The 26638-nt window shown below is 37.3% G+C and overlaps 10 protein-coding genes across 10 annotated transcripts; 5 read left to right on the top strand and 5 right to left on the bottom strand.

The window, feature by feature from the left end:
• Window positions 1-45: 45 nt before the first annotated feature.
• C9374_006807 (uncharacterized protein) lies at window positions 46-1595 on the top strand (the record flags this gene model as incomplete). Its single annotated transcript, XM_044696708.1, has 3 exons — window positions 46-151; window positions 219-352; window positions 465-1595. The coding sequence occupies 3 exons, from the start codon at window positions 46-48 to the stop codon at window positions 1593-1595; spliced, it is 1371 nt and encodes a 456-aa protein (XP_044555170.1).
• Window positions 1596-1904: 309 nt separating this feature from the next.
• C9374_006806 (uncharacterized protein) lies at window positions 1905-5344 on the top strand (the record flags this gene model as incomplete). Its single annotated transcript, XM_044696707.1, has 2 exons — window positions 1905-2598; window positions 2730-5344. 2 exons carry the CDS (start codon window positions 1905-1907, stop codon window positions 5342-5344), a joined length of 3309 nt encoding a protein of 1102 aa, XP_044555169.1.
• A 61-nt stretch (window positions 5345-5405) lies between these two features.
• On the bottom strand, window positions 5406-9078 carry C9374_006805 (uncharacterized protein; the record flags this gene model as incomplete). Its single annotated transcript, XM_044696706.1, has 2 exons — window positions 5406-7994; window positions 8095-9078. The coding sequence occupies 2 exons, from the start codon at window positions 9076-9078 to the stop codon at window positions 5406-5408; spliced, it is 3573 nt and encodes a 1190-aa protein (XP_044555168.1).
• A 728-nt stretch (window positions 9079-9806) lies between these two features.
• On the bottom strand, window positions 9807-11237 carry C9374_006804 (uncharacterized protein; the record flags this gene model as incomplete). Its single annotated transcript, XM_044696705.1, has 2 exons — window positions 9807-10260; window positions 10354-11237. The coding sequence occupies 2 exons, from the start codon at window positions 11235-11237 to the stop codon at window positions 9807-9809; spliced, it is 1338 nt and encodes a 445-aa protein (XP_044555167.1).
• A 107-nt stretch (window positions 11238-11344) lies between these two features.
• Window positions 11345-12914, top strand: C9374_006803 (uncharacterized protein; the record flags this gene model as incomplete). Its single annotated transcript, XM_044696704.1, has 2 exons — window positions 11345-11729; window positions 11803-12914. The coding sequence occupies 2 exons, from the start codon at window positions 11345-11347 to the stop codon at window positions 12912-12914; spliced, it is 1497 nt and encodes a 498-aa protein (XP_044555166.1).
• Window positions 12915-13076: 162 nt separating this feature from the next.
• Window positions 13077-15713, bottom strand: C9374_006802 (uncharacterized protein; the record flags this gene model as incomplete). The annotated part of the gene is made up of 1 exon (XM_044696703.1): window positions 13077-15713. One exon carries the CDS (start codon window positions 15711-15713, stop codon window positions 13077-13079), a length of 2637 nt encoding a protein of 878 aa, XP_044555165.1.
• A 489-nt stretch (window positions 15714-16202) lies between these two features.
• Window positions 16203-20456, top strand: C9374_006801 (uncharacterized protein; the record flags this gene model as incomplete). The annotated part of the gene is made up of 1 exon (XM_044696702.1): window positions 16203-20456. The coding sequence occupies one exon, from the start codon at window positions 16203-16205 to the stop codon at window positions 20454-20456; it is 4254 nt and encodes a 1417-aa protein (XP_044555164.1).
• Window positions 20457-20813: 357 nt separating this feature from the next.
• Window positions 20814-21832, bottom strand: C9374_006800 (uncharacterized protein; the record flags this gene model as incomplete). Its single annotated transcript, XM_044696701.1, has 2 exons — window positions 20814-21311; window positions 21482-21832. The coding sequence occupies 2 exons, from the start codon at window positions 21830-21832 to the stop codon at window positions 20814-20816; spliced, it is 849 nt and encodes a 282-aa protein (XP_044555163.1).
• Window positions 21833-22602: 770 nt separating this feature from the next.
• Window positions 22603-24177, bottom strand: C9374_006799 (uncharacterized protein; the record flags this gene model as incomplete). Its single annotated transcript, XM_044696698.1, has 1 exon — window positions 22603-24177. The coding sequence occupies one exon, from the start codon at window positions 24175-24177 to the stop codon at window positions 22603-22605; it is 1575 nt and encodes a 524-aa protein (XP_044555162.1).
• A 377-nt stretch (window positions 24178-24554) lies between these two features.
• On the top strand, window positions 24555-25547 carry C9374_006798 (uncharacterized protein; the record flags this gene model as incomplete). The annotated part of the gene is made up of 1 exon (XM_044696697.1): window positions 24555-25547. One exon carries the CDS (start codon window positions 24555-24557, stop codon window positions 25545-25547), a length of 993 nt encoding a protein of 330 aa, XP_044555161.1.
• Window positions 25548-26638: the final 1091 nt, after the last annotated feature.

Below are 26638 nucleotides of genomic sequence, written 5' to 3'. Positions count from 1 at the left end.
CGATGTCAAGTCACATTTCAAAAAACAAAAAATCCAAATCATAACATGCAGTCTTCCAATGCCACCAGTACTGTGGTCACCAAAAAACCCACCCGTGGTCTATTAATTGATGATCTTGTCGAATTATTCATCATGGAAGGTCAATCATTGCGTAAGTAAATTAAATTTGGAAAAAACACATCTGAACTGTCAATTGGATTCAAATACTCTCTGCACAGCTGCCACTGATGTCAATGGTTTATCAGATCCCTATGTCTCTATTTCAACCTCTTCAAAATTGGCTCTTCAAAGCAATAACAACAACAACAACTTGTCGGAATCTGTTGTTTTCAAACCACTCGCACAAACCAAGGTTCGTTTCATTTCTTTCAATGAATTCATATTGTTGTTGATCTAAACAAATATTCACACCCTAACAACATTTAATCCCACGAACATTCACATCATTTTGATTGAAATATTAGGCCGTTTATAAGAGTTTGAATCCTGTTTGGAATTCAAGATTTTCCATCTTGTACGATGCCATCTTATTGTTTGATTCGATTCGATTGCATGTGATGGATAAAGATGTTCTGAGTAGGGATGATTTTATTGGTGAAATTTGTATTGATCTTTCACAAACTTCTCTCGTGAATGTCATTCGGAAGGAAAGTAAGAGTATTAGCCCACAACATGTCAATTCAAAAATGGTTTTTGAATATTCCATTTATAGAAACGATCCATTGTTGCAATTGGTGAATGGTAAAGTGAATGCCACGTATGGTTCCAATCATAGCAGCTCATCCAGTCCTAGATCTGGTTCATCAACCATGGCAGTTGAGGATTTAAAATTAACTGCATTTTCATCTCCTTCTTTGAGTGGATTAAATTTGTTTGTTCCACTCAATTGGACACAAGTCACACGAGAGTCTCCAGAATTTGGAATAATTCCAGATTCATCCATTCCAAGTGTTACCTTTATCAATGAAAGAGGATTCAAAGATGAAGAGGATTTACATGTGGAAGTTGGTGAGCATGTCACTTTTCAATGTGTCACATTGCCAAGCCAAAGTGAAATGTCTCTCGAACAAAAAATTGAACATGTCTTTCGAGAACAAATTCTTGAAAATTTACAAAAATTACATTCTTCACCTATTGAGATTGTTTTTGAAGAATACAGTAATTCTGTTGGAAAATTATTCGAAAAAGATTCCTCTCTCTTCTATTTCCATATTCAATATGTTTACAAAAATAGAAAATATCATTTAGAAGAACCTGGAGTGAATGCAAGATATTTTTTCATTACAGGCAACAGTGGAGACACTGACCGTGCTCTCATTGTGAAATTTGCCACTGAACATTCCGTCTATGAAAGTTCCTCGACCTTACAAGACAAGAACAAAGATCAATCCTTAATGGGACGTCTCAAACAGGTCACAACTTCCACAGCGAATTCTTTGAATCCACTTGTACAAGGTGGTATTCTCTTTCCAACAAGACCAAAATTCTTTGATACCAAATTAGTGAGTGGAGAAAAAGACATTACTCCACAAATTGCGTTGCATCCCATTGTGAAAGAATTGCAACAAGTGTTGACCAAGTTGAGTTTTGATTAATGATATGTTGGAAAATTCATCTTCCACTCTTTTCTCTCAACACTTGTTAAGAGAGATTTATATTGATATTATTATTAATATTGTTTGTTCACACTCTCAATGTTGCATGAATTATATTTTCACACACAACACGACCCACCTTGATGAGTCCAAAATACTCCATATATATATTATACAATAAAATTGGTTGATGATGAACCTTATTGTTCAACAAGCTGCAGATACGATATTATGGAAACAAGTCAAATCTAGAAATCCATAGAACCTTATTTCAGTCCCATTTCGGAATTTTCAAATTTAATTTAAAAAATGAAAGCAACAAGCTCACACGTGGGGAAGAGAACACAATCGACCTTCTCAAAGGCTCGCTTTCTTACGGCAAGCTTGATCGTTGGTTGGATGAGTGTGTTAATGATGATGATGATGATGATCGGAGGAAATATCTGGATGGTTCAGGCTGAACGAGCCACATGTACTCTCAATGCTAAATATCCAACCAGTTATACGCATTGTGCTGGTATTACTTGTGGAGCAGCATCGGCAATGATCTTTGCTACTCCTGGTGAAGATATTGTTACTAGTAGTAGTACTACTACTGCTACTTCTTCAGAGACTACAAGTAGAACGTTGGCTCTTACCAAACCATACAGCACCCGATCTCTCACCGAGCAAACTCAAGCCACGGATCTTGCTTCGGGTTTGTTGCCTCTCGCAGTGGGATGTCCATGTGATCCGGTGAGAGATGTTGGAGCTCGTTTCACTCAATGCGATAATTCTACAAATACAAAAGCTGCTTTCTTCTTCTTTAAGCCTCCTGCAGTGTGCACGGGATATAATTTACCTCAGCCAGTCACTGGTATTCCTTGTGATATGATTTGTGAAGAGGGAACTCGTTTGGAAATTTCGAGTAAGACTTGTCTTCATTGTGCTCCTGGTTCATATGCTCATTCCGGAGAGTTGAGCTTGAATAATTGGATTCCGACTGGAAAAGATACCAACGTGGGTAAGTAGTAGTGGAATGAAGTAGCACAGAGAATATAGATGATTGTGTTCATGGCTTACCAATAATAATAATTGATGTCATCTTTTAACACTTTTTGTGTTGCGATCATCCCACACATATTACGGAATTAGATAAACCAATTCTTCCTCCACAAATGAAATCTTATTGCACGAACTTTGCTTGGGCACCACCATGCTCTCCTTGGCAACCACGTGCTGATTATATTGATAGTGGTGACAACAAAAACAAGCCATTCTCAAAGAACTATCTCGAATATTCAGCTGAGATTTCTCAAACGGCTGTCAATAAGGGAATTGCTAGCATTTCATTTGAATACCAAGTGGATGCAGAACAATATTATGACTTTTTATTCTTTTCCATGGATGGTAGCACTGATTATTTGGTTAAGGCTGACAGACAACTCTCCTGGAAAAAGGTGAGCTTCCCAATCACAAAAGCAGGTTTCCATACATTCCAATGGTTATATAGCAAGGATTCTTCCAAAGACGAAGGTGAAGATCGTGCCAAGCTCAGAAATATTTCAATTATGGGTGCTGTCGACAAGGAAGTGGTCACTCGATGTGAAAATTGTACCAAAGGTACTTACTCGAATGGTACTCATCCATGCTTGCCATGTGCACCTGGTACTTATCAAGACGAAGAAGGCATGTCATCTTGCAAGCCATGTGCACCCGGACATACTTCATTCTCTGGTGCTACAGAATGCTTTATGGCCAATGTACCTTGTACAAAGAATGATTACTCGTTCAGATATGGATCCATCTGTGACAACAACAGAAGAAGTGTTGACTATTTCTGGATTTTACCAAAAGTTTGCAACGAGTCAAGAAATGATAGTGCACAATTGCCACCTTCTTCCACTGCATCATGCAGCGAAACCATCAAGTGTGGACTTGGTATGAAAAAGACAATTGTTGGCAATACCCAAACTTGTACTTATTGCGAGCCTGGATTTTTCAATGATCATGACAATCGCAATAATAATGACACTGACACTAATAGAAGATCTGCTCGTCATGCTGAAACTGAGTGCGAACCCTGCAAGAATAATGAAGCTTCTCGGTTCAAAATTCTTCACCTCTATGATGTCATTGGTGGTTTGAGCACTTCCTATACTTCCTCTTGCGTGGGTGAATGTTTGACTTCTGTAGGATGGAGAGATTTGGGTTCTCTCGGTTTGGACTCAGGTGTTGGAAATGGAAAATCCGTCACTCGCTTATCATTCATTAATTTACCAAAGGTAACATTGGAAGAGGACATTACTCCATCGTTCAGTGTCCGATTGTTCCTTTCATGTGCTGTGAATAGTGGAAGTAGAGTCGACTTTTTAGTTGATGGTGTCACTAGAAAGACAGTCCAATGTGGAGGATGTAAGGCATTCGAAGAAGATGAATATGAAGTTGAGGAAGATTGGCAAACAGTTGATATTCCACTCACAATGACCGAACGTAAGAAAGATGAATTATTGTTTGATATCAACTTTGTTACTTTGGATGCTCCTTCATCATTGAACGAATCCTTCTCTTGTAACCGTGCTGTTGTATCGAAGGTATCTCTCTCTGGTGTTGCAGGCAATGTTGGTGGTGCCGTACTCTGTAATACTTGTGCTGGAGGTCAATATCCAAAATTGGACAAGTGTGAATCTTGCGCTGCTGGCTACTATTCTGCTCCAGCAAGTGCTAACTGCTCGATCTGTAATACCAATCAATTCAGTTATGCAACAAGTGCCAAGTGTTATGACTGTGGTAAGGGTCAAACCAGTCCAAAGGGAAGTGCAACATGCTCATGGTCCAATAATGAAATTTGTGTAGCAACGAACAAATTAGAATCAGCCTCTCAACGTTTCGAATTCCAAAAGTTAGGAGCATTATTAGGAAACACTCGATTCTTTTCTTCTGCCATCATGGATGCCTTCTTCTATTTTGATGTTTGCAAGGCCAACAATGAAAGTAATGTTGGCCCACGTTCCATCATTGGTGGCGGACCAATGTTGACCATGTTTGATTTCAATCAAGCCACTCAATTATTTGCCATGATGGATACATTTTCAGAGCAATACGCAATGGCTGACAATTGTCCTCAAGGATCTTATGCATGTGTCAAGTATAGAAACGGTCAAGTTATTGATTTTGGTAACTCAATTTCTATGGATACCATTTATGACACTTCACCTACTGTGAACAATGTTGGAGTTTCCATCACTTTGCAAAACTATCAAAACGTTTGCTATAACAATTTGACCAAACAAGACGGACCTGCAAAGATTACCATTACTGCCATGTGTGCTGTGGACAGTTCCACCGAGTCATCTCTGGCTGATAATCCTCGTCTTAGATCAGTAGATGAGACTGGATGCAATTTCCGTTTGGACACTCTTTCAATTTATGGATGTCCATTGTGTGCTGAGAGCGATTTCACACGACTGGAAGGAGAATGTAATAAGGATACCAAGACAAGATCAATTCGATTTACCAGAAAGGAAGGTTTGCAACACAAGTGTGCAAGAGGTCCAAATGATCTCACAAATGTCGTGAAAACAGAGGCATGTGAGCCATTATCTATTGAAACACCTTATTGGATTATTGGAACTGTATTGGGAGTTTGTTTAGTAATACTCATTGGTATTACCTTGGTTGCTGTATTCTTGTTCTACAAGTACAGAAGCATTTCGAAGAAGTATGACCAATTAATGGATGAAGAGACAACCACTAACCAACGGTTGTAAATTGTTTTTTATTTATTGAGAAATTAAATTGTGAATTTGACAACATCATGACGACTATTGTTTATTTGTAAAAGATCACCAATTCGTCATGTCGAATATTTTTCTCTTCCATCAAATTCCGCAAAGATTGTGCAGTGTTGGAAACTAGCGAGCTCTCACAATACAATTCTGGATCATAACTGAGTGAAAGACTTCCTCGAATAGTTGAAATAATCTGTGAAAGAGGTGTATCTAATGGAAGTGTCGTCTTTGAAGGTTGAATTTGTTTGGTTGTTGCTGGCGCATTGAAATTTTTAAGAAGAAGGAATGTCACATTGGAATCAGCAACTGCAGGCACTTGGGTCATTGGTTGAGAGGTCACATCTTCGCTCTTTGCATGCTTTGCCTCAGCAGAGGGAGTCTTTTTCACTTTCTTTCGAGTTGGTTCAGCCATTGTAGAACTAGCTACACCTGGTTGAGACAATAGTTGCGTACTTGTTGAAGCTGCAGCAGGAATTGTTTTTCTCTTTCGTCCTGGTTTTCCAGTTGAAGATGGTGCTCGAGAAGCTCCTTCTTCCGCCATTGATGCTGTTGTGACTTGTGTTGCATCTGACATGACCATCTTTTTTTTCCTTCCAGGTTTGTTTGGTTGAGTTGCTTGTGGAGACGAAGAAATGGTGGCACTCGCTGCTGAATGAGATGTTGCTGCTGCTGCTGCTGTTGATTGTGAACTTGTTGAGGTCAAACTAGAGGTTCGATGAGTGGCAACCTTACTTGAAGACAACCAAGCATGACTATTTGATTTTTGATAAAGCACAAGAGGAGTGTGAGATAAAGGTTCTAACACTGGACCTTGTGGTTGATCTTGAAGTAGTGATGATGGTGTCAATGACTGTGATGAAAGGTTGAATAAAGCAGCATCGCCTAACATTTCTCGAAGTTTCACAAAATGAGTTTTGAGTGAATGATGAGTACGCAATGGATGGAAACAATTACTATTCACAGTCAAAATTTCAACAAAGTCAATATCATCCACATAATCATCATCATCATGATTCGTAGATGTGACATTTTCTGATGTCTTTCTCAGATGATTATTGTGCGGAATTAATTGTCTTGGAATGGACGAGTTGGATGTCATTAGAATTGGAACTGGAGAAGGTAAAAGAATGGATTGTCTAGTCGTGGTGGTTGTGGTTGTTGTTGGTGTTGTCGTTGCTTCATGGATGTCAACATTCACTAAATTGGACTCTGAGGATGGAGGTAATTGTCCTTCATGTGGTGTGCAAGATGAGCTGGCATTTTCATGCTTGATCGAATCCGTTGGACTGTTTGTTCCTTTGTTTGTGAAATTAAGCTTTTGGTGAGGAAGGATGACATTCTTTTCCAACAATTGTTTGTAAACTTCTGTTAACAAGACTTGTTCTTCACTTTCACTAAATGGAATCCACACATTGATGTTTCCTCTCATTCTGTTGAGAGCACTTGAACGTTTCTTTGGTTTGGCAGGAGTGATGGTTGGTGTGTTGTTATTGAGAGCGTTCAGATGGTCACCACCACCACCACTACTACTACTACTGGTACCAGATGTTGTCACAACTTGTGGGGATCCAGTAGTAATAGTTGTACTCATGGAAGTATTTGTTTGGACAGGTGGTACTTGGATGGATTTTTGTAAATTCTTTGCTTTGACAAGTTCTGGAGAAGTAGTAGTATCTATTTCATCAATCGTTAATTGATGTGGCTCTTCATCTTCATCCATATCATCTTGTTGAGTCGATACAAGTTGAGGAGTAGCCCTTTTCATGTGATGAGACATGTCTTCTTCTGAGCCACTTGTTCCAAGTTTAGGAGTTGATAAATCTTCTTCGTCACAAAGTAATAAATTTTCATTGTAGGGTGGCTGTTTGTGTGAAATTTCTTCTTGTTGAGAAGGTACTGGAATTGTATATTTCTTTTCATCATGTGGTATGGAAATTTGACTCTTTGGGAAATTGTGTGAGGTACCAGTCGAAGAAGACATGATCATCATGTCATCTTTGAAATCACTTTCATCAATTCCGTCCTTTTCGAGATAGGAAAATTGTGTGACTCTTTGTTTGGGTTCCATGGATAAAGATGGAGAGGAAAATGTACCACCACCGCCACCGCCACCTCCACTACTACTACTGTGTTGCAAATTGGGTGAAGTTAACACTTGTTGTGGACCCAAAATGATAGAGGAATCTCCTTTCAGTCTTTCCTGAAGTGGAACGGTTGATGGAGTCGTAAATAATGTAATTTTGTGTTGATGAACGAAATTAGAAGTACTTCCTGAATCTAGTATTGAGCTAGGAGAAATGCCAAGAGGTGGCGATGGAGTTGGCATGTTCACACGAACACCTTCTGCAAGTTGTGGAGATAACATGCCTCCATCTGCTGTGACTCCCAAACTGGGAGAAGCACCAGTGGATGAAGCAAGAGAAGGTGACGAAAATGTGGAAGTGGACTTTCTTCTTGAACCAGTTTCCACTTCTTTTTTCTTTTGGAAATATCTGTGACGACATTGAATGTCTGTTCTTCCAATGAGAAATTCAGCAACCTTGGTCCAACTAGATTCTCCGTATTCAGCAACCTTGTCAAAGAGAAGGTTATCTTCTTCTTGAGTCCATTCTCCCTTAATAATACGGGGCTATTATGTTCAACAATCATGATGATTGGTTGACATTTTAGTTTCAACAATTTTTCACATGTCAATGTCGATATGAGCAACCAAATATGCTGCTACTTACATGCAATACTCTGTGCCAATGTTGATTACATTGATCAGCTGTGAACATTCCTCCACTAATTTCTGACGCAATTTTTTTCCAATTTCTTGGACCATATCTCAAAACAGCATCTTTCAAGAGACGATTTTGTTCTTCAGTCCATCTCTTACAAGTCTTAGATCGTCCCTTCTTGGATGCATCATCTTCTGTTTGACCACCACTCGTAGATGCATCATCCTCAGTTGCGCTAGCAATTTTCACTTGATCTTCTTCCTTCTTTTTTCGTGGTTTTCGTTGTTTTGCAGTGGCTGGTGAAGGCATTGAATCACTCGAGTCCAACAAGACCATGCTGCTAGATGTTGTTGTGACTCCGTCGTCGTCGACGACACTAGAAACATGTTTGACTGGCAAGGCACTTGAAATTGGTACTGGTGACGATAATTGAGACGATGAATTTTGTAAGGTAGTAGAAGCAGCATTCGATGTGACAAGCATGGGTGTGGAAGACACATTCTCATTCTTTGGAGAAGCTGAACCACTATTTCCTTTCGAAGAAGAATTTTGACTCGTTGTCATCGTTGTTGTTGTGGTACTCAAAGCTGTAGGATTCGAACGAGTCAATCCACTCGGAGTGGTTCCTAAAATTGCACTCAATGTCGTTCTTCTCATCATGGGTGAAGTCGAAACCAATCCAATACTACTGCTAGTCGTTGGCAATCCACTCAAATTCGGAGACAAATTCAATGAAGTCGAAGTCGATGGAATGGGTAAAGAAGAACCAGAGGTCATGGATTGCAACAAGTGAAAATATTGTTGATATTGGGGAATCATGCCACCGGATGGTTTCGGAGAAGAACGCATCATCATGTTGTTGTTATTATTATTATTGGAACTTGAAGGAGAAGAAGGAATGGAAGAGGGTCGGGTGGTTGTGGAGGGCAAATTTGTGTTGTTGTTGGTGTTGTTCGAGGAAGACGAGGAAGAAGGAGGTGGTTGTGAGGACATGTTGATTGACTAATGTGGTCAATTCAAAGTGATCATGATGATGATGATGATGAAAATAAACGCACGAGAAATCCGCATCGCATCAGGTATTAATTAATAAATTCCCAAATATGAATTCAACCAAATATCGAGTTTCGAAGAATCATCATGGACGCGTGGATAATAATTCGAATCGACATTGGTTTGTTGAATATAAAGCTTACCTTTAAAATTGTTTAAACAAACTCGAGAATAAGAGAACCGTCTTGTTGCTGTAGATGAAGCTGTAGTGCAACGCTGAAAGTTTGTGCGACGATCAACAGAAAAATGACGTCTGACAGCAAGCGAATTTTTTTCTGTAAAATGAATTTTTGGCAAGCAGCTTGGCGGTTAGTGAAGTCGCCTGATGTTGAATCTTGAACCACAACACAGGGTGCGGATTTAACACAACCTCATGTTGGGAAGTTACTTTTTACAACATTTGGATCCAAGAAAGAAAATTAACAAGAAAAGCTTTGAAAGGTTCGTAAATGAATTGGAATACAGTTTTGAGCTCATGATCAATACTTTCCGTTCTTCACGCACTGGTCTTTAAGTGTAACTGCTTGCTTCCAGAGTGAAAGTTTATTGTGTCTTTATATATTGCTCACAACGACTCGACTGAGGGATATTGTTAAAACTTAGTGATTGTTCAATTATGAAATTACGGATGTAAGAGAGTAAACTTTTTGTGTGGTGAGGAAACAACATTACTCTGTATCAGATACAGAATCAAATGGTTCCTCACTGTCATTTCCTTCATGCTCATTGCCAGAGTCATTATTCTTTCTTGTGTTCGAATATTTATCTGGAAATGCTCTTTCACATTTTCTCAATAAACTCACAGGAGTTCGAACTGGATGAAATTCTGATTTAAATTCTTGTAGGATTCTTTTAAAATCTTTTCCATAGAGATTCAAACCTCGTTCGAGAGCATCAAGTTCTCTTTGAGTCCAATACCTTCCAGGTTGGCCATATTCATTGGGTTGCCACTTTTCATAGGGGATTGGTTTCTGTTTTCGAGTACGTCGAGGAAGAGGTGACGAGGGGGTTGGGATTATTTCAGGAGTGTCCTCAACAACTCGGTTCGTAACAAAATGAATGCAATTGCTGTCACTAAATGTGAATGACGTGTCCAGACGATTGTACTTGTTTGCATTATTTCTGAATAGTAATTATTCACACAATCATCGATGGTAGAAGGGTAGGACGTTAATTCAACCGATCAATTTGGTAAAAATGTTCTCCATTACTTACTTTAAGGCCTGCTTTAATCCGGCAAACGAACATGCACCCTCAAAGGTTTTTCGTTTTCGTAAATTTTCCATTCTCAATTCTTCATCATCCATGACCACAACTATGTCTGTGTTTTCACTGTTCTCTATTTCTACGAAGCCGTCATATTCGCCTGTTCCATAATCAAAGTTTAATGTTGAGGGCTCAAATGTACTTGAATGACCATCCCCAGTTTCGTCCATTTCGTCAACGATGGTATTTTTCACATGACTAGAAAATGGTGTTAATTGTTGTTTCTGTTTCTTGGATGGAGTAGTTATTTGTGAGTCGTCTTCAAAAGTCTCAGAATGCGCGTCTCCATTATGTCCATTAGTGCGGTCATCTGAAAATGATTTTTGCAGTGACGATTCAGAATTAGCGTTTGATTGAAATGACGAGAATACATCTACAATTCTTGGTGATCCTAGAGAGTTACACAACACAGCAGCATATCTTATAATTTTTTCTAGTGATTCTTTCTTTGAATCAATATCAGCACTAGTTTTTGTTAAGCGTAGTTCCCACTTTTTCAATTTTGACAAGTAATCTTCCTTTCCAAAATTTGCGTTCGGAAAAATGTTTCGGAATTGCGTTGGATTAATTTCGTTTAATAATTTTTTCAACGAGTTCAAACATTTTTCAATCATTTCATCATCATCCTCATCTTCTAAACTCAATGATTGTAACTCTCTAAATTTTTCATTCAACAAACGCAATCGGAGAACAAAATCTCCTTGATCATAATTTTTCGATATTAATTGAATAAATTTTTGCGAAATATCTTTAGAGGGAATCGTCTGTTGATTATGAATCAGATCCAACAAGTATTCAAGAACAAATGTATTGATCGTTTGGTTTTGACTCATTTTTTCGTTTTGAAAAAAAATTAAAATTCAATTATAATTGCGTTGGATTAAAACGTATTCCTGTGATTAGGCGACGATATGTTGTTGTTCATCTTAAAAATATTCCCATGAATGCTCCTACCCACAAAAAGAGAAAAATCTCTCCATCCGCTGAAAGTATTGAAATAACAAATTCATCATCAAGTAACAAAGAAGGTGTTGAAGCAGGAGATGATTCCTCTCCGACAAATTCCAGCAACATCAATCAAAAACCATTCATTGATGATATTATTTTTGAAATTCTTCGTTTTCTTGATTCATTGTTTATTATTCGAATTTGTATGAAAATTTCAAAACAATGGAGACAAGTATCATTTCAAATTCCGCTCTCGCTCTCATTCAGATCAGCCCTCTCCAATCAAGGTCGTGAACGAATCAAACTTTTAGCTAATTGTCAATGTTTGAAGAATTTGACTTCCTTGGGTCTATATAACAATGGAATTGGCAATGAAGGTGTAGAACATATTGAGTGATTGTTTGAAACATTTGAGCTCTTTGAATCTTAGTTACAATCAAATTGACGAAGAAGGTGTCGTACATATTGCTAATTGTGGACATTTGAAGAATTTGACTTGTTTGAATCTCGAAGGCAATGGGATTGGATTTGAGGATGTCAAGTCTATAGCTAATAGTGAATATTTGAAGAATTTGACATCTTTGGATCTAGGTTCTAATTCAATTTGGGTCTACGGCGTCGAACTCATTGCTAATAGTGAATGTTTTAAGAATTTAACTTGTTTGAATCTGTCCTACAACCAAACTGGTAGTGAAGGTGTAAGATATATTTCCCAAAGTGAACACTTGAAGAGTTTAACTTCTTTAGATCTTAGCTACAATAATATTGGTAATGAAGGTGTCAAACATGTTGCTTATTGTGAACAGTCCAAGAATTTGAAGAAGCTGAATCTTGGCGGCAATGAAATTGACAAGGAAGGTGTCAGTTGTATTGCCAACAGTGAATATTTGAAGAATTTAACTTGTTTGAATCTGAGTGACAATCCAATTGGCAACGAAGGTGTTAAGTATATTTCTAATAGTGCGTCTTTGAAGCTTTTGATTTCTTTACAGCTCAGCAGGAACCACTTTGGCAGTGAAGGTGCGAAATATATTTCAAATAGTGAATGTTTGAAAAATTTGACTTACTTGGATTTGAGGTTCAATCAAATTGGCAATGAAGGTGTGAAATATATTGCTAATAGTGAATGTTTCAAGAATTTAACTTCTTTAGATCTGACATGCAATCGAATTAGCAGTGAAGGTATTAATTTTATGTCGAGTAGTACTTATTTGAAGAGTTTGACTTCGTTATATCTGAAGTACAACCTAATCGGCAATGAAGGTGCCAAATGTATTGCTAACAGTGGACACTTCCAGAATTTGACTTTTTTAGATCTTAGTAACACATATATTGGCAATTATGGTGTCAAGTATATTGCTAAGAGTGAACGGTCCAAGAATTTGAAGAAATTGAATCTTGCCCACAATTCAATTGGAACGGAAGGTGTCAGTTGTATTGCTAACAGTGAATATTTGAAGAATTTAACTTCTTTGGATCTGAGTGAAAATGGAATTGGTAATGATGTCATTCGACATATCATGCAGGAAAGATCGGAAATAACAGAGCACCAAGATGACTGACATATTTGAATTTCTGTTAGACAAGTTTCAACAATCGAATTGACAAACATCCTGCGAGACAAAAGACAGAAAATGATAGAACATCAAGAAAATGATTTTAATTCTGCAACGGTACAACTAATTGTAAATGTTGGCAACCAAAGAAGTATATACTGTGATGAATCAACAAAGGTCCGAGCTTGTTGTTTCTGTTGAAATTCCTTGTTTCTGTTGATGTAATAAGAGTTGAATAATATTGTGTCTCTTTTGCTTACACTCCAAAAGAAACCCATGAATAGCTTCTGTGTGTAAATAATACTTTCGTGTGAATAATTCAAAACATGTTTCAATGTGATGTTTTCTCATGTACATGAATGGGAAATGTCGACTCACAGGGCTCTTCTCTTGAAGGATTGTAGGAAATATTTTGTTGGTATCTTTTTCTGAAATTGCTCCTGATTGTAATCGATGATCCAGCTCGTTTAAGGAGGAATTATAAACATGATCGATCATGTGACAGGCAAGTCGGAAAATATTTCTAAAATCAATGTACATGTTTGTAAAGGCAGGAACAAAATGTTTCACAAGAGTAATGTCAATAGGTTCACACATTGGACTGGCACTGGTTTCTGATGTCATAATAGTACTACTATTATTATTGAAATTTTCATGATTTGTCAATAAATCATCAATGCCTTCCTCTTGGAACGTTCTCAAATTTCGAATCATTTCAATAATGAGCATTTCATTGTTTTCAGAGTCGACACTTTCCTCTTGAGTTTCACTATCTCTGAATATTTCTAATTGTCCCATATTGAAAAAGATGGATGTTTCTACTTTTATCCTATTGAATTGTTCATCGCAAAGTACAAACCCAGAGAAGAGTTCAGGATTGTTACACGAAAAATCATTTGCCTCATCAATATACTTCTCGAAAACTGGTAGCAGTGGTAAATTCACACAGAGGTCATCTGGTTTCTTTCTCCATGGATTAGCTGTTGGAGCTCGCTTTTTGGGTTTGTATTTGGTATTTTTCACAATTTCCAAGTAAGGATTTTTTGAAATGGTGTCGACAACCTCTGCAGTTTTCCAATGGTATTGTTGGGCATAGGTTTCAATTAAATGTTCCTTGAGTGTGTTCATGTCTCTACAACCATGTGCAATTAACCATTGTTGTTGATCTTGTCGTTGATTGTTGTGTAATCCATGGTTGAGGAATGGTTTGAAAGTGAGAGTGAACATGAAACACATATGAGTCTCTGCCGGTAATTCATATTTGGAATTGTGAAATGCATTCCAAAATTGTTGTTGAATATCTTGGTCCTCATTGAACCTGTGTGAGGTTCTTGAAAACAAATACTTCCAATCGTCGTTGACTTGGTTCGTGCTAATTCTCCATTCGTTATTGAAGTAAAAAAGCATGCACATGGTACCCAGATATTTCCTAGTGACTGTTATGAATGAATCTTTCGAATCTTCCTCCTGTAACATGTTCACACAATCATCAGCGTCGTATTGGAAAAAGTAATTATAGGGATGAGCAATTAATTTTAAGCGTAGATCATGCATGGCAAAATTCTCCAAGTCATGCCAATGTTGAGGAAGTTCAAACGAGAGAACAGAGCCATTCCAACACTCTCGTAGAGGAATTAATTTATCCAATCTTTTGTGCACTTCTCGATGAGTAATCAACTTGAAAAGATTCGGTGTAATTTGGGTCTCTTGTTGAATTAAATTCCTGAGTGATTCATGTTGATAAATATATTGCAATTTTTGTTCGATCAGTGGCCAAGAGTGGATCATGTCCAAAGCAGAATATTCATCATGGCACAATTGATCATCATGCATGCCAGATCGTAATTGTCGCTCGTTTTGAGTTTCAAATATTGGAGAAATCACAATTGAAAAATTTCTTGACAGGTCTCTCAAATGATGTTTTTCAATATATTCTAAAAATTTCAATGAGTGTTGTGAATTTGATAATGCCTCTGTGTCATTCACTTGAGATGTTTCATTTTCTGCGTCCTTAAACAAGTTATAACACGTATCATTGAGACGTGTCTTGAACTTTTTATGAAGTGGTCGAAATACTTGTTCATATTGATCCCACGTTGTAAAGTCTTTGGTATTCTCAAAGAATAGTGTGTGAAATTTCTTTGCATTTCGATACTTGCTAATTTGGTATTGATCCACAATTTGATAAGCATATTTCAAATATCGAATAGAATGCAATAAATTTTTTCGACATCGCCTCAAATCTCCATCATAAAACGATCGTTTTGCTGTGATACGACACCATAAGGTCAATCCTCTTTGAATTTGTCTCAATCGTACGTTTAAATTGGCCAACCAAAATTTTCGAATTAATTTCATGAGTGGTGTCTCAAACCAAACATAGTCACTAGTGGTGGTGTCAGAAAGCCACAATGGCAAAATGGCCTTATAATTGTGTTGCTCAATAAATGTATCGAGTAGGAAAGAGGAAATATCCATCACGACACAATCTAAATGATATTTATCTCGAACAACAAGTTCCAAAGTCAATCGGGAATCATCAGGAAGCCTACACGATGGAAAGCAATGTTCCCGATCTGCACTTCTATTGGTAATAATGATAAAATCATAATCGGAGCAAGAAGAAGTATCATTCGGTGTCATCTCTAATATATTCACTCCATACAATCTCGATCCAAATAAATAAACAGCTTCAATATGAAAATTACAACCATGATTGACATCCAACAAGGCTTTCACGACATCTTGGAGAGAAAGTGTTTCATGAGAGGTGCCAGTGTCGTGAGTGGCATTGGATGCTGACATTTTTTGAGGTTTTGAAAATGATTCAAGTGCAATTTCACAATTTCATGTCCTCCTTTTGGAGGTTGTGCATTTCTAGACTTGTTGTATGAGCAAATCGATGAAACGATCGTAATTATTTTCACGTTGAGAAATTTTGGATTTTGTTCGATGAGTGTGGTTGCTGATATTTTGGAATCTCAAAAGAACATTCACGTTTGTTTCCTTGAAAACGAATAAAAACCAAAGATAGAACAAAAAAATCCAAAATTCGAATTTGAAAAAACAAAATTCCAATCACGCGTGTTCACCCGAGTGGTTGAGTAGTGGAGATCTCCAATCCAGAACTGTATCTACCTCTCTAATATTGTAAATAATTTTTAGTATATTATTTATTTAAAATTACTTCCAAAAGCTTACATCGGAGGTTCCTACTAATCACACACACAGATCATCATTCTTGTACAATACTGCTTCTGAAACCAATTCCGATCCTTTCAAATCAAAGGTACCATGCTGAACAAATTATTAGGAGTCTTTTCTCCTCCTAAAAGTCTTGTATTAATGCTTTTGAAAAGATCGGTCTTGTGGCCATTCATTGAAGAAATCACAACGGATCATATTGAATCTAAAACTGCCAATGAGAGTAGTTTCATTTTCGAAATTCATTCCTTGAAATTTCAAACGAACAAATTGAACAAACATTTCACGTCTTCATTTAGAAATTTGTATATTCAGAGAGGAGAAATTCGTTGCATTGCCATTCATATTGCGTTTCATATGAATAGTGTACAGATTATTTTGGATGGAGTGTTTTTTGATATTCAATGGAAAGAAGATGAAACATTGAATGCAAGTAATGGTAGTAGTGATTTGGAGAATCAAACATCTGAATTGTCAACGACCTTTGTTTCGGATTTATTGAGCTCTCAATGGTCGGGGTTTTCAGATGTCGGAGGTCATGGAGACTCTTCTCCCTTGTTGATTCCTTCACCACAACAATCACACTCTACGGATCAATATTTCAAACAAGGACAAGATATTCTATTTAAAACAGTAGATACCTTATTGTCAAGCATTACTGTTTCGATACTTAATGTCACAGCGAATATTACCATGCCCAATGAAGATGTATTGTCCATTGTTATACCACATATTGAATATGCAGACAAGACGGATCAGTTATGGGTCCAAGAGAGAAAGAGTTATGTGTATTCATTATATGTGAAATATGGTTTTTTTGTAAGAGCATTAGATGCCCACACAGAGAATTCCATGAAGAGCAATATTTTATATACGAATGGAGCTCTTGAGCTGTTGGTTAATGTGGATTCTAACAAAAATCTCCTCGATATTGTATTGAATTGTGTGGAGGCGAGATTATTCTTGAATCCTCAAAGCATTGAACGATTATTGAGGATTTTATCCTTTGTGTTCAAGAGACAACATCCATCATCTCCACCATCGAGTCCAACCACAACTGGCCATACGAATGAATTTCAGTCTTCATCCATACGAAAAGAATTACCCACATATGACATGAATTTTACATTTACCGCAAAGAAAATATGTGGAATTTTACTGTTTCGAGATCAGAATTTGGAATGGGAACAAACCTATGGAAAGGTCGCCCCAAAAGAAATCAATGTCCCTCATGTGGCCTGTAGTCTGAGCGATTTAAATCTAACTTACAAATCTTCTTACAATGGAATTTCATTGGTGACCAGAACTAACTTGGAAATTCATCAAATACATATTTTCGACGAAGTGGATTCGAACGAAAATAATGTTCAACGTACTGAAGATGATTCAGATGGATCTGAAATTTCCTTTCTACCTGACACAACAAAATCAACCAGTATTCACATTGCAAGAATTAAGGTCTCTATCAAATTAATTACTTTAATCACAGAAGGACTGGGTTTATTTTTCAAAATTCAATCACTCCATAGAACTTATTTAGGAGAGATGAATCATAACAATACCCCACAAACTACGAAAAGAAGAGATTCAGTTGTCGCTGAATGTCCAAATATCAACATTGGATATATTAATTGTGACATTCTCTCAGAAGACAACATCCCAGTCATGAAAGCTTGGATATCAATTATTCAGTCACAACCTGATTTTACTTTTGACGTTTTTTCGGCTCGAGTGGAATTGATGAGCGGCAGTATGGACAGTTCTGAATCTGTATCGAAAATTTTATCCATTTCCAACCTATCACTCGACATGGCAAAACATTGCATAGGCATTAATACAGTGAGAGTAGAGATTTCAAGAAACGACTTTCATACGATGATGCCAATATTTCAAGAAATTTCAAGTGTGATTTCGTTAGAGTTTGACAAGTACTTGTCACAAATGAATGAGCAACCCAAGACGCAAGAAATAACGTCCCAGACATCTACAACAAGTAATATCATCCATTGTTCCATAGATACCGTGGATATTAGACTTTTGAAAGATGGTGACGCCTCTACTTCCAAACGATACCTCAAACTCTTGCTGAGAAATGTCCATGGAAGTTATGAAAAACAAACACCATTCACACAATCAAGCAGTATCTCTATTGGAACCATTGAACTCCTCGAATGCTGTTCACACAATGTGGAAACGCTAATCATTTCTCAACAACCATTATTAGCAAAACCCTTTCAAAACATGAAGGAGCCTATGATTCGATTAGTTGCTTCTAACGATGCTAACGGAAATTCCCTCAAACTTGACACCAATAATCTCTTTGTGGATATTTGCATTGAAAATAGTTTGGAGAATATTCAATTCTTACAGAATTTCTTTTTAAATTCCAATTCTCAAACTCCTTCCTTAGAGAGTCATGATCGTTCACAAGCACCTACTGTACCAAGTTCCCTCGCTCTTTGCTTGAAAAATAGCACAATTGCCATTCGCTCTGTTGATCATGGAACTCTACTGCTTTTCATACGAGAACTTCTCTGCTCCTTGAATTCTACCTGTCATCCTACTCCAAAAGGAGGAGACCAGAATCGTCACATTGAAATACCAGTAATTTCACACACTCTATATCCCTCGATGAATACATTACCTAATGACGATTCCATGCAACCCAGCTATTCTCTCAAATGCACAATATGTGAATTGGAAAGTCTTGTTGGTCCTCCACTTTCTGGAAGTACTATGGCATCGACACTCTCTTTGAATCAGAAAAATTTTTCTCTTGGATTCATTTCGAAAATGACCTTGCTTGAATTTTCAGAAATTCTCTCACTGAATCATCTTGAAATTGACGGGAAATTGAAAGATAATTTTTCACCGTATCAAATGAATATTTCCAATGGTACACTCCATGTTTTCCTTAATAAGAAATCCATGGAACAAGTCATCCATATTGCAAAATCCATATCTGAAAATATTTTGAATCCAAAATACCACTCACAATCCACACAGCAATCGATATATGTGTCACCTGTGATCGGTGTTGACCATGGGATCAATAATTGCACGACTGATGAATTTTCTTTATTGGATGAATCTGTAGAAACACATACTCATGAAGAAAAAGTACTTTCTGAATGGATTGAAGACGATTTCATTGTACTTGGATCGAAACCGTTGGTTATTTCTGAACATTACTTTGAAAGTCAGGAGAATGGTGCTGTTGAAACTCATCATCGATCCATTGTCTCACAACAATTCAGCATGAATCGTTTTGATATTTTTGTGCATTTATTTGAAAATAAGGTTGAAAAAGCCTGTGCAACGGTTCAAGGTCTAAAAGTCGAATATTTAATATTTCAACCCAATCAAGATTCAAATGAGGACGATCGTGACGATGAAATTGTTGAATCATCCTCTCTCGTACTATCCATGAGCGAGTTGGAAATTCATGACACGACGAAAGTGTCACACTCAACCTGTAAATTACTTTCCAAGTACGTGACACGAGAGGACACTCGAGAATTTGCAATACTCGAAATGAATCTATCCAAGGATGTGAGTCAAAGAAGACGCGTTGAACTACAATTGGATGTGGTTCCAATCATGCTCACGATTCATGAACATGCTGTTGATTTTTTTATGAATTTTTTGGAGAATTCTGAAAGTGAATCACAAGTAGAAATGCAATCATCAGAGAATTCCATTTCAAATTCATGTTCTGAAAATTTAGAATCAAAAGATGATCCATGTCAACCATCTTTAAAAAATCATCAAGACAATGCTGACACCAACGAACAAGTTGTTGCAATTCCTCAAGTTGTTTTTGAACATGTGAATATTGAAATGATTGAAGTTCATTTAACCTATTATCCCTCTGCCAAATCTCTCTTACCCATTCCACGTATCGAAAATGCATGTATGAATTTCACACGATTTTCAGTTCCAAGAGAGAAACCTCTCATTGGTCAGGACCAATTGGTCGAGTCCATCACACAGCACGTTTTAAATCATTTCAAAAATCCTGTCGATTTATTCAAGTTACTTTTAGGATTGAGAACGGTCAAGTCATTGTATAATATTGCAGTTGGAGCCTCAGATTTGATTGTCATTCCACTGAGAGAATATCAAAAAGATGGAGGCATGTTGAGAGGTGTTCAAATGGGTATTGCAAACTTTTTATCGACCGTCACTGTGAATACGACGCAGTTCACAGCTGCCACCGTAGACAGTATGCACATGTTGTGCACAAGAGTGGATAATTATTTAACAGAGGATGAGAGTATGAAAGTTGAAATTGGAACACGTTCTTCTGATAGGAATGGGACTCGTGTTGTACCAGCGCATTGAGCGAATTGAAACAAGGGATGGTTGCTGTCATTTCTCTCCCTCGTTCCACAAGTTCGTTGGCGAGAATGATTGTTTCACCTCTGCGAGGAATGACTGGCGCTGTTTCTGTTATTTTGAACGGTCTGGCAGACAAAATGAATGATTCAATGAACAGTGGCTCACCTGCTAGGAAAAAGAAGTGAGGTTTATCAAGTCCTAATAAACAAGTTGTGACTAATCTAATTAGCATGTTCATTTTACTAAGGGAAATTATTTATTAAGAGCAGATTCATTTTATGGGCATATGGAATAACCACGCCTAAAAAGCAACAGAAACAGCCTTATTACAAGTGTCATTGTGCTTGAATCAGGAGACCCTTAATGAGCAAAACCTGAGGTTCCAGTAATTCCACCATGATGATGATGTCCTCCAGATTGGTGATGATGGTGATGATGATGGTGGAATCCAGGATCTGCTTGATAGTAAGTTGGTCCAAAACCATAATAACCGAATCCGTAGCTAGGTCTATAGAATACACGTCTAAAGAATCCAATAATGCTGCAAACAATTGCACAAATGACAAACACAATGACAGCAAAAACAATACCCAGAATTGTTCCAATTCCAACACTTGAAGATGTTGCACATGAATCAAATTGAGAACGAACAGGGAATGTCACATAAGGAATAAATTCACTGTTGGCAATTAAGGATGATTTGAAATAGGTCACTGTTGTTCCAGAGACAGTACCTCCTGTGGAAGCAGTCAAATCATTGGAATTCAAATTGAGGGAGCTATCAAAGACAAATGAGACACTCAAATTGGCGACATCACTTGCTTCTCTGTAGAAGTAGGTCACAACATTATTATTACCCTGTTTGATGATGACCAATTAATTGACAGTGTATACAATTCGCAAATGAGCAATGATATGATGATTATAAAGATGCATAAAATGATGAGTATTGACGTGTGGAAAAGATGACACCCACAAAATGATCAACAATATTTCACAACATTATTTCACAAATTTTCAGTACTTACATTCTTACTGACTGGACCCTTCACAGTGTAGGATCTACGAATTTTGATGGTTGTGGTAACTCCTGATGGTGTTGATGGATAGATCGTGGAAGTTATGTAATAGGCATTTGCTTCAGAGGTCGTTGAAGTGTACGACATGGAATATCCAGGAGTCAATACATCGACTTTCACCGATGATGATGGAATATCTAGAGCAACTGTGTATGGTACAGCACGAGATATCGTAGAAAAAGATCCCGTAAAGGCATACTCCACAGTCTCAACCACATTGACATAGCACGAAGAGGCTGTTCCGACACTCACTTGAGAAGTAAATGAAGTAATGGAATAGGTTTTTTGAGCCTCTACCATCATCATCATCCCGAGAAGAATCATCAACAGTGGGATCACAAGGCTTTTGAATAACACTTTCATTTGTGTGTAGGTGCGAGCGAAATAAGGAGAGAGATAAAGGAAATTCTGGAAATTCTCGGAAAGAACCGTAGTGTGGTGGAACTCGTGAAGATTTTTTTTTTGTCGCAATGAGGCGCATCCCATTCTGCAGCGGTTAGTGTTTCAAGTAATGAAATGCCGTGTTACCACTCTCGAGAATGTGTTGGAAAGTAAAAAGAACCAATGAAATTTCCTGAAAATGGTTGAACGACAAATCCGCACTGCGCCTTTAACAATATTGCTGGGTCCCCTTAGTACTCGAAATCTTGCATTTGACAAGAAGATACGCACCAAGACTAATGTGGAAATAATGAAAACAAAGAAAGGGATAGTGAGGGCCTGGACAAGTCCGCAGCTAGAGCCCACGCATCCTCAGCGGATCGTGAAACTCCAGGATTCAATTTTCAAATTACCAATTATTGGAATTTACAAATTGTTCATTTTGCAAGAGACGAGACGAGCCGACTATTCTTTGTTTTATTTTTGAGCATATTGACTCGTTGAACTCATGTTGATATTGAGTCTCGAGTCCTCCAAGCGCGTGTGGTGGTAGAATAAACTCATATTTCTCGAATCGATTTTACGCATTGGTTGACTTAAAGTCCTATTAAAAGCTTAAAGTAAGTGGTTTTAACTAGTAACTATTACATGTCGTACAGGGTTCTGTCGTTTGAACGAACATTCATGTTCTATTGCGTCAACTTATTCAATTCCAAAGAAGTCAAATTTTTCAACCACTCACTTTCAGCAATATACTTCACACCTTCATTGCCAATTTCATTGCTAACCAGATTCAAATGAGTCAAATTTTTCAACGATTCACTTTCAGCAATATATTTGACACCTTCATTGCTGATTTCATTGCTACGTAGATCCAAAGAAGTCAAATTCTTCAAGCATTCACTTTCAGCAATGTACTTAACACCTTCATTACCAATTCTGTTCCATTCCAGATCTAAAAAAGTCAAACTCTTCAATGATTCGCTTTCGGCAATATATTTAACACCTTCACCACTAATTTCATTGCTACGTAGATCCAAAGAAGACAAATTCTTCAACCATTCGCTTTCAGCAATGTACTTAACACCTTCATTACCAATTTCATTGTGACCCAGATCCAAAAAAGTCAAATTCTTCAGCCTCTCACTTGTAGCAATATATTTAACTCCTTCACTGCTAATTTCATTGCTACTAAGATCCGAAGAAGTCAAATTTTTCATCCATTCACTTTCAGCAATGTACTTAACACCTTCATTGCCAATTCTATTCCATTCCAGATCTAAAAAAGTCAAATTCTTCAACCTCGCACTTGTAGCAATATATTTAACTCCTTCATTGCCAACTTGATTACCACTTAGATCCAAAGAAGTCAAATTCTTCAACCTTTCACTTGTAGCAATATGTTTGACACCTTCATTTCCAATTTCATTGTCACTCAGACATAAAAAAATCAAATTCTTACATGATTCACTATTAGAAATATATTGGACACCTTCATTGCCAATTTCATTGTTATAGAGACTCAAAGAAGTCAAATTCTTCAAGCATTCACTTTCAGCAATACACTTCACACCTTCATTGCCAATTCTATTCCATTCCAGAGCTAAAGAAGTCAAACTCTTCAACGATTCACTTTCGGCAATATATTTGACGTCTTCATTGCTGATTTCATTGTGACTCAGATTCAAAGAAGTCAAATTCTTCAAGCATTCACTTTCAACAATGTACTTAACACCTTCATTACCAATTCTGTTCCATTCCAGATCTAAAAAAGTCAAGTTTTTCAACGATTCACTTGTGAAAATATATTTGGCACCTTCACCGCTAATTTCATTGCTACGTAGATTCAAAGAAGCCAAATTCTTCAACCACTCACTGTCAGCAATATATTTAGCATCTTCGTTACCAATTTCATTGACACTAAGATTCAAAGAAGTCAAATTTTTCAAACATTCACAATCAGCTAAAAGTATAATTGATTCACGATGTTGTTTGAAGTGATTTCGTTTGAAGGATAATGAGAGAGGAATTTGAAATGATATTTGTCGCCATTGTTTTGAAATTTTCATACAAATTTGAATGATAAACAACGAATCCAGGAAATGAAGAATTTCAAAAATAATATCATCAATAAATAGACCATTGTTCTCGTTTGAACTTGTCGGAGAGAAATCATCTTTTTCAGCCTGACCATTGATCACTGTTGGTGATGAATTTTCTGCTTCAACAACACCAATTTCAGCAGATGGTGAGAGTTTTCTCATTTTAAGGGCACAATGGGAGAGGAAGAACTACTTAACACAATTTTTTTAAAATTCTTTTGCCCCATTCTCATGAGACTTGCCTTTCTGCACTAACCAAGCTGGAAAGTTATGAGAAATTCGTCAAGGAAATAACCAACTTGTCTTGTGGATTAATTTTTTTCAATGGATTCAGTTTAAACAAATTTGCAATTACATTCTTGAGAATAACAAGTAGGCTTTTTGAATGATTTTGGAAAAATTATTTAACACTGAGCTTATGTTAACCATAATGGTTGTATGACTCTTATGGAAATGAGTGGTCCAGCAAAAGTTTGAAAGGTTGTAAGAGAGGAATTGGAGAAGGAAAAGTATTAAGAATGGACTAGACTTTAAAAAAAATGTGCAATAACGTGTCGGCAACAAGCTTGCTGCTTTGTGGAAAGGGTTGCATTTCGGGTTCACGGATGGCACAGCAGCTGCTCTTGCGGAAGCAGTCTTATTCTAATGGAATAAGTCTACAACGATTTTCATGGCCTGACATGATGACCTTTTGCACAACAACAAGAAAATTTGATAATTATCATTCAATGACGATAACTAGGCATGCACAAATTCAAGATATGAACAACTACTCCAAGCATCATCATCATGATAATGCTGCAAAAACTCCATCAACGAATGATTTTGATTTGATTTATAAAACAAAATTTCATCAAGATGATTCCGATGAGAGGCTTTTCCGTTTCATGAATCATGTCTTGCAACAATCAAATGGAGAAGCGTTTTTGTATATTTTCAAGAACAAGAATCAACAAGATAGATCTTGTGCAAGACTTGATGAGGAAGAAAATATTCTTTCACGTTTTCTGCAAACTCCAACAACTGCTGCTATCTTTAACATTCAAAATGGCACGGTCCTACGAATGAGTACTGAACAAGAATTGCTCCATGTTCTCTCTGATTTAGCTCTATATGGTGGAGCTTATGCAGAGAGGCCTGAAAATTCACTCGCTGAGAGCTGGGCCACTGAAACCATTCACTCATGGAAATCAATGATTCTTAAACAGAGTCACAACTTTAACGCATTGTCCAACAATGAAAATATTCTGGAATTTTCAAGTGGAATATCCATTGACTTGTATCGATTGGACTCTACACTTGCACAAATAATGCACAGCCCCTCAGACTCCTCAAGCATTGAAGACACTTCTTCTTCGTTGATTTCAAGGATAAACTTGAACACTCCATACATTGAGCTCAAACACTTTTTTAATGGCTCCATGTGGGACAAAATTATGCTTTGTACATTCACATTAACTGCAACACAACACGAGAATGCAATGAATGTTGAATCCTATTATTTGCTCCTGGGAATCACTGACAAGGAATAATCTTGTTGGAATTTTATGAACTTTGTCTAGCAAGTTCTCAAAGCAGCAACACCAAGTGAATACAACATGATTATTTCATGATATAGCTCATGCCGAGCATTGAGGAGGAAGACGTGAGCGATCCAAGAAAAATGTAGGACCATTCAACGATGACAAGGTTTTCTGCCTTAGCATTCCTCATTTGTGACTGATATCCTGAATCTGTTGGAGGCAGTTGCTAAGGCTTCCAACACCTCTTTAACAAGTTTGTATGTTTGGTCAGAAGAAATACTTTAAACTGTAGTTGTGACACATGTTTGATCACTACTTACCATTTCTACCAAGGCTATTCAATAACCAAAAATCAAACAACTTGGCTTCAAATTGCTAATGTTATTTTTGTGAAATTGGCAGTTGTATCCAGATTGAAATTTTTTATGCACCAAGACAGAACCGACATACTCAATTTGGATCTTGGGTAATTGTGGCTCAGTTTGGCCAGCACGTTGCATTAACTGGCATTTCTTTGTATTGGGCATGCTCTCGTCAAGCATCTGTAATTCAAGGCGAGGGAGATTATTACTCATGTCTGTGTTTGGTCAACATGCTGCCGAAAGACTTCAGCTGCATGATTACAGAAGAATTTCCATGAATGATCTTGAATATTTAGTTTTTACTGTTGTATTCGAATGTGGCTCACCCAACTTCAGTGTGATTCGGATACAACATCAACTCACTTGCTGACAAGAGGGTTTGCTCTTCGAGAAGGCCATGATGTGACTCACGAAGAGGAGAAATGAGACGTTATGTACAACCTCCCAAAAGATCTCTCATCAAAATTTGGACAAAACAGTGTTTGCATTGTATACGATATGATGACACACTGGCAAGTCTTCCGTTGAACATTCTTAGTTGTTCGTGAAATCTCGCCGAATTCTGAAAGGACTCATTTGGCAAAAATTGCAAGGCACGCGCATGATATTTCGCACAAGTAACGTCTAAATCTGAGCATTGGACTTGTAGAGAGTTTCAGTTCATGGGCCTGTTTTCGATCTGTTGCAGTACTGTGTGAAACGATGAACGATAATACAACCAGATAACTGCCTACTTTA

This window comes from Naegleria lovaniensis (assembly GCF_003324165.1).
Source record: "Naegleria lovaniensis strain ATCC 30569 chromosome Unknown tig002, whole genome shotgun sequence".
NCBI lineage: Eukaryota > Heterolobosea > Eutetramitea > Acrasida > Naegleriidae > Naegleria > Naegleria lovaniensis.
This window is presented reverse-complemented; position numbering and strand designations above follow the sequence as displayed.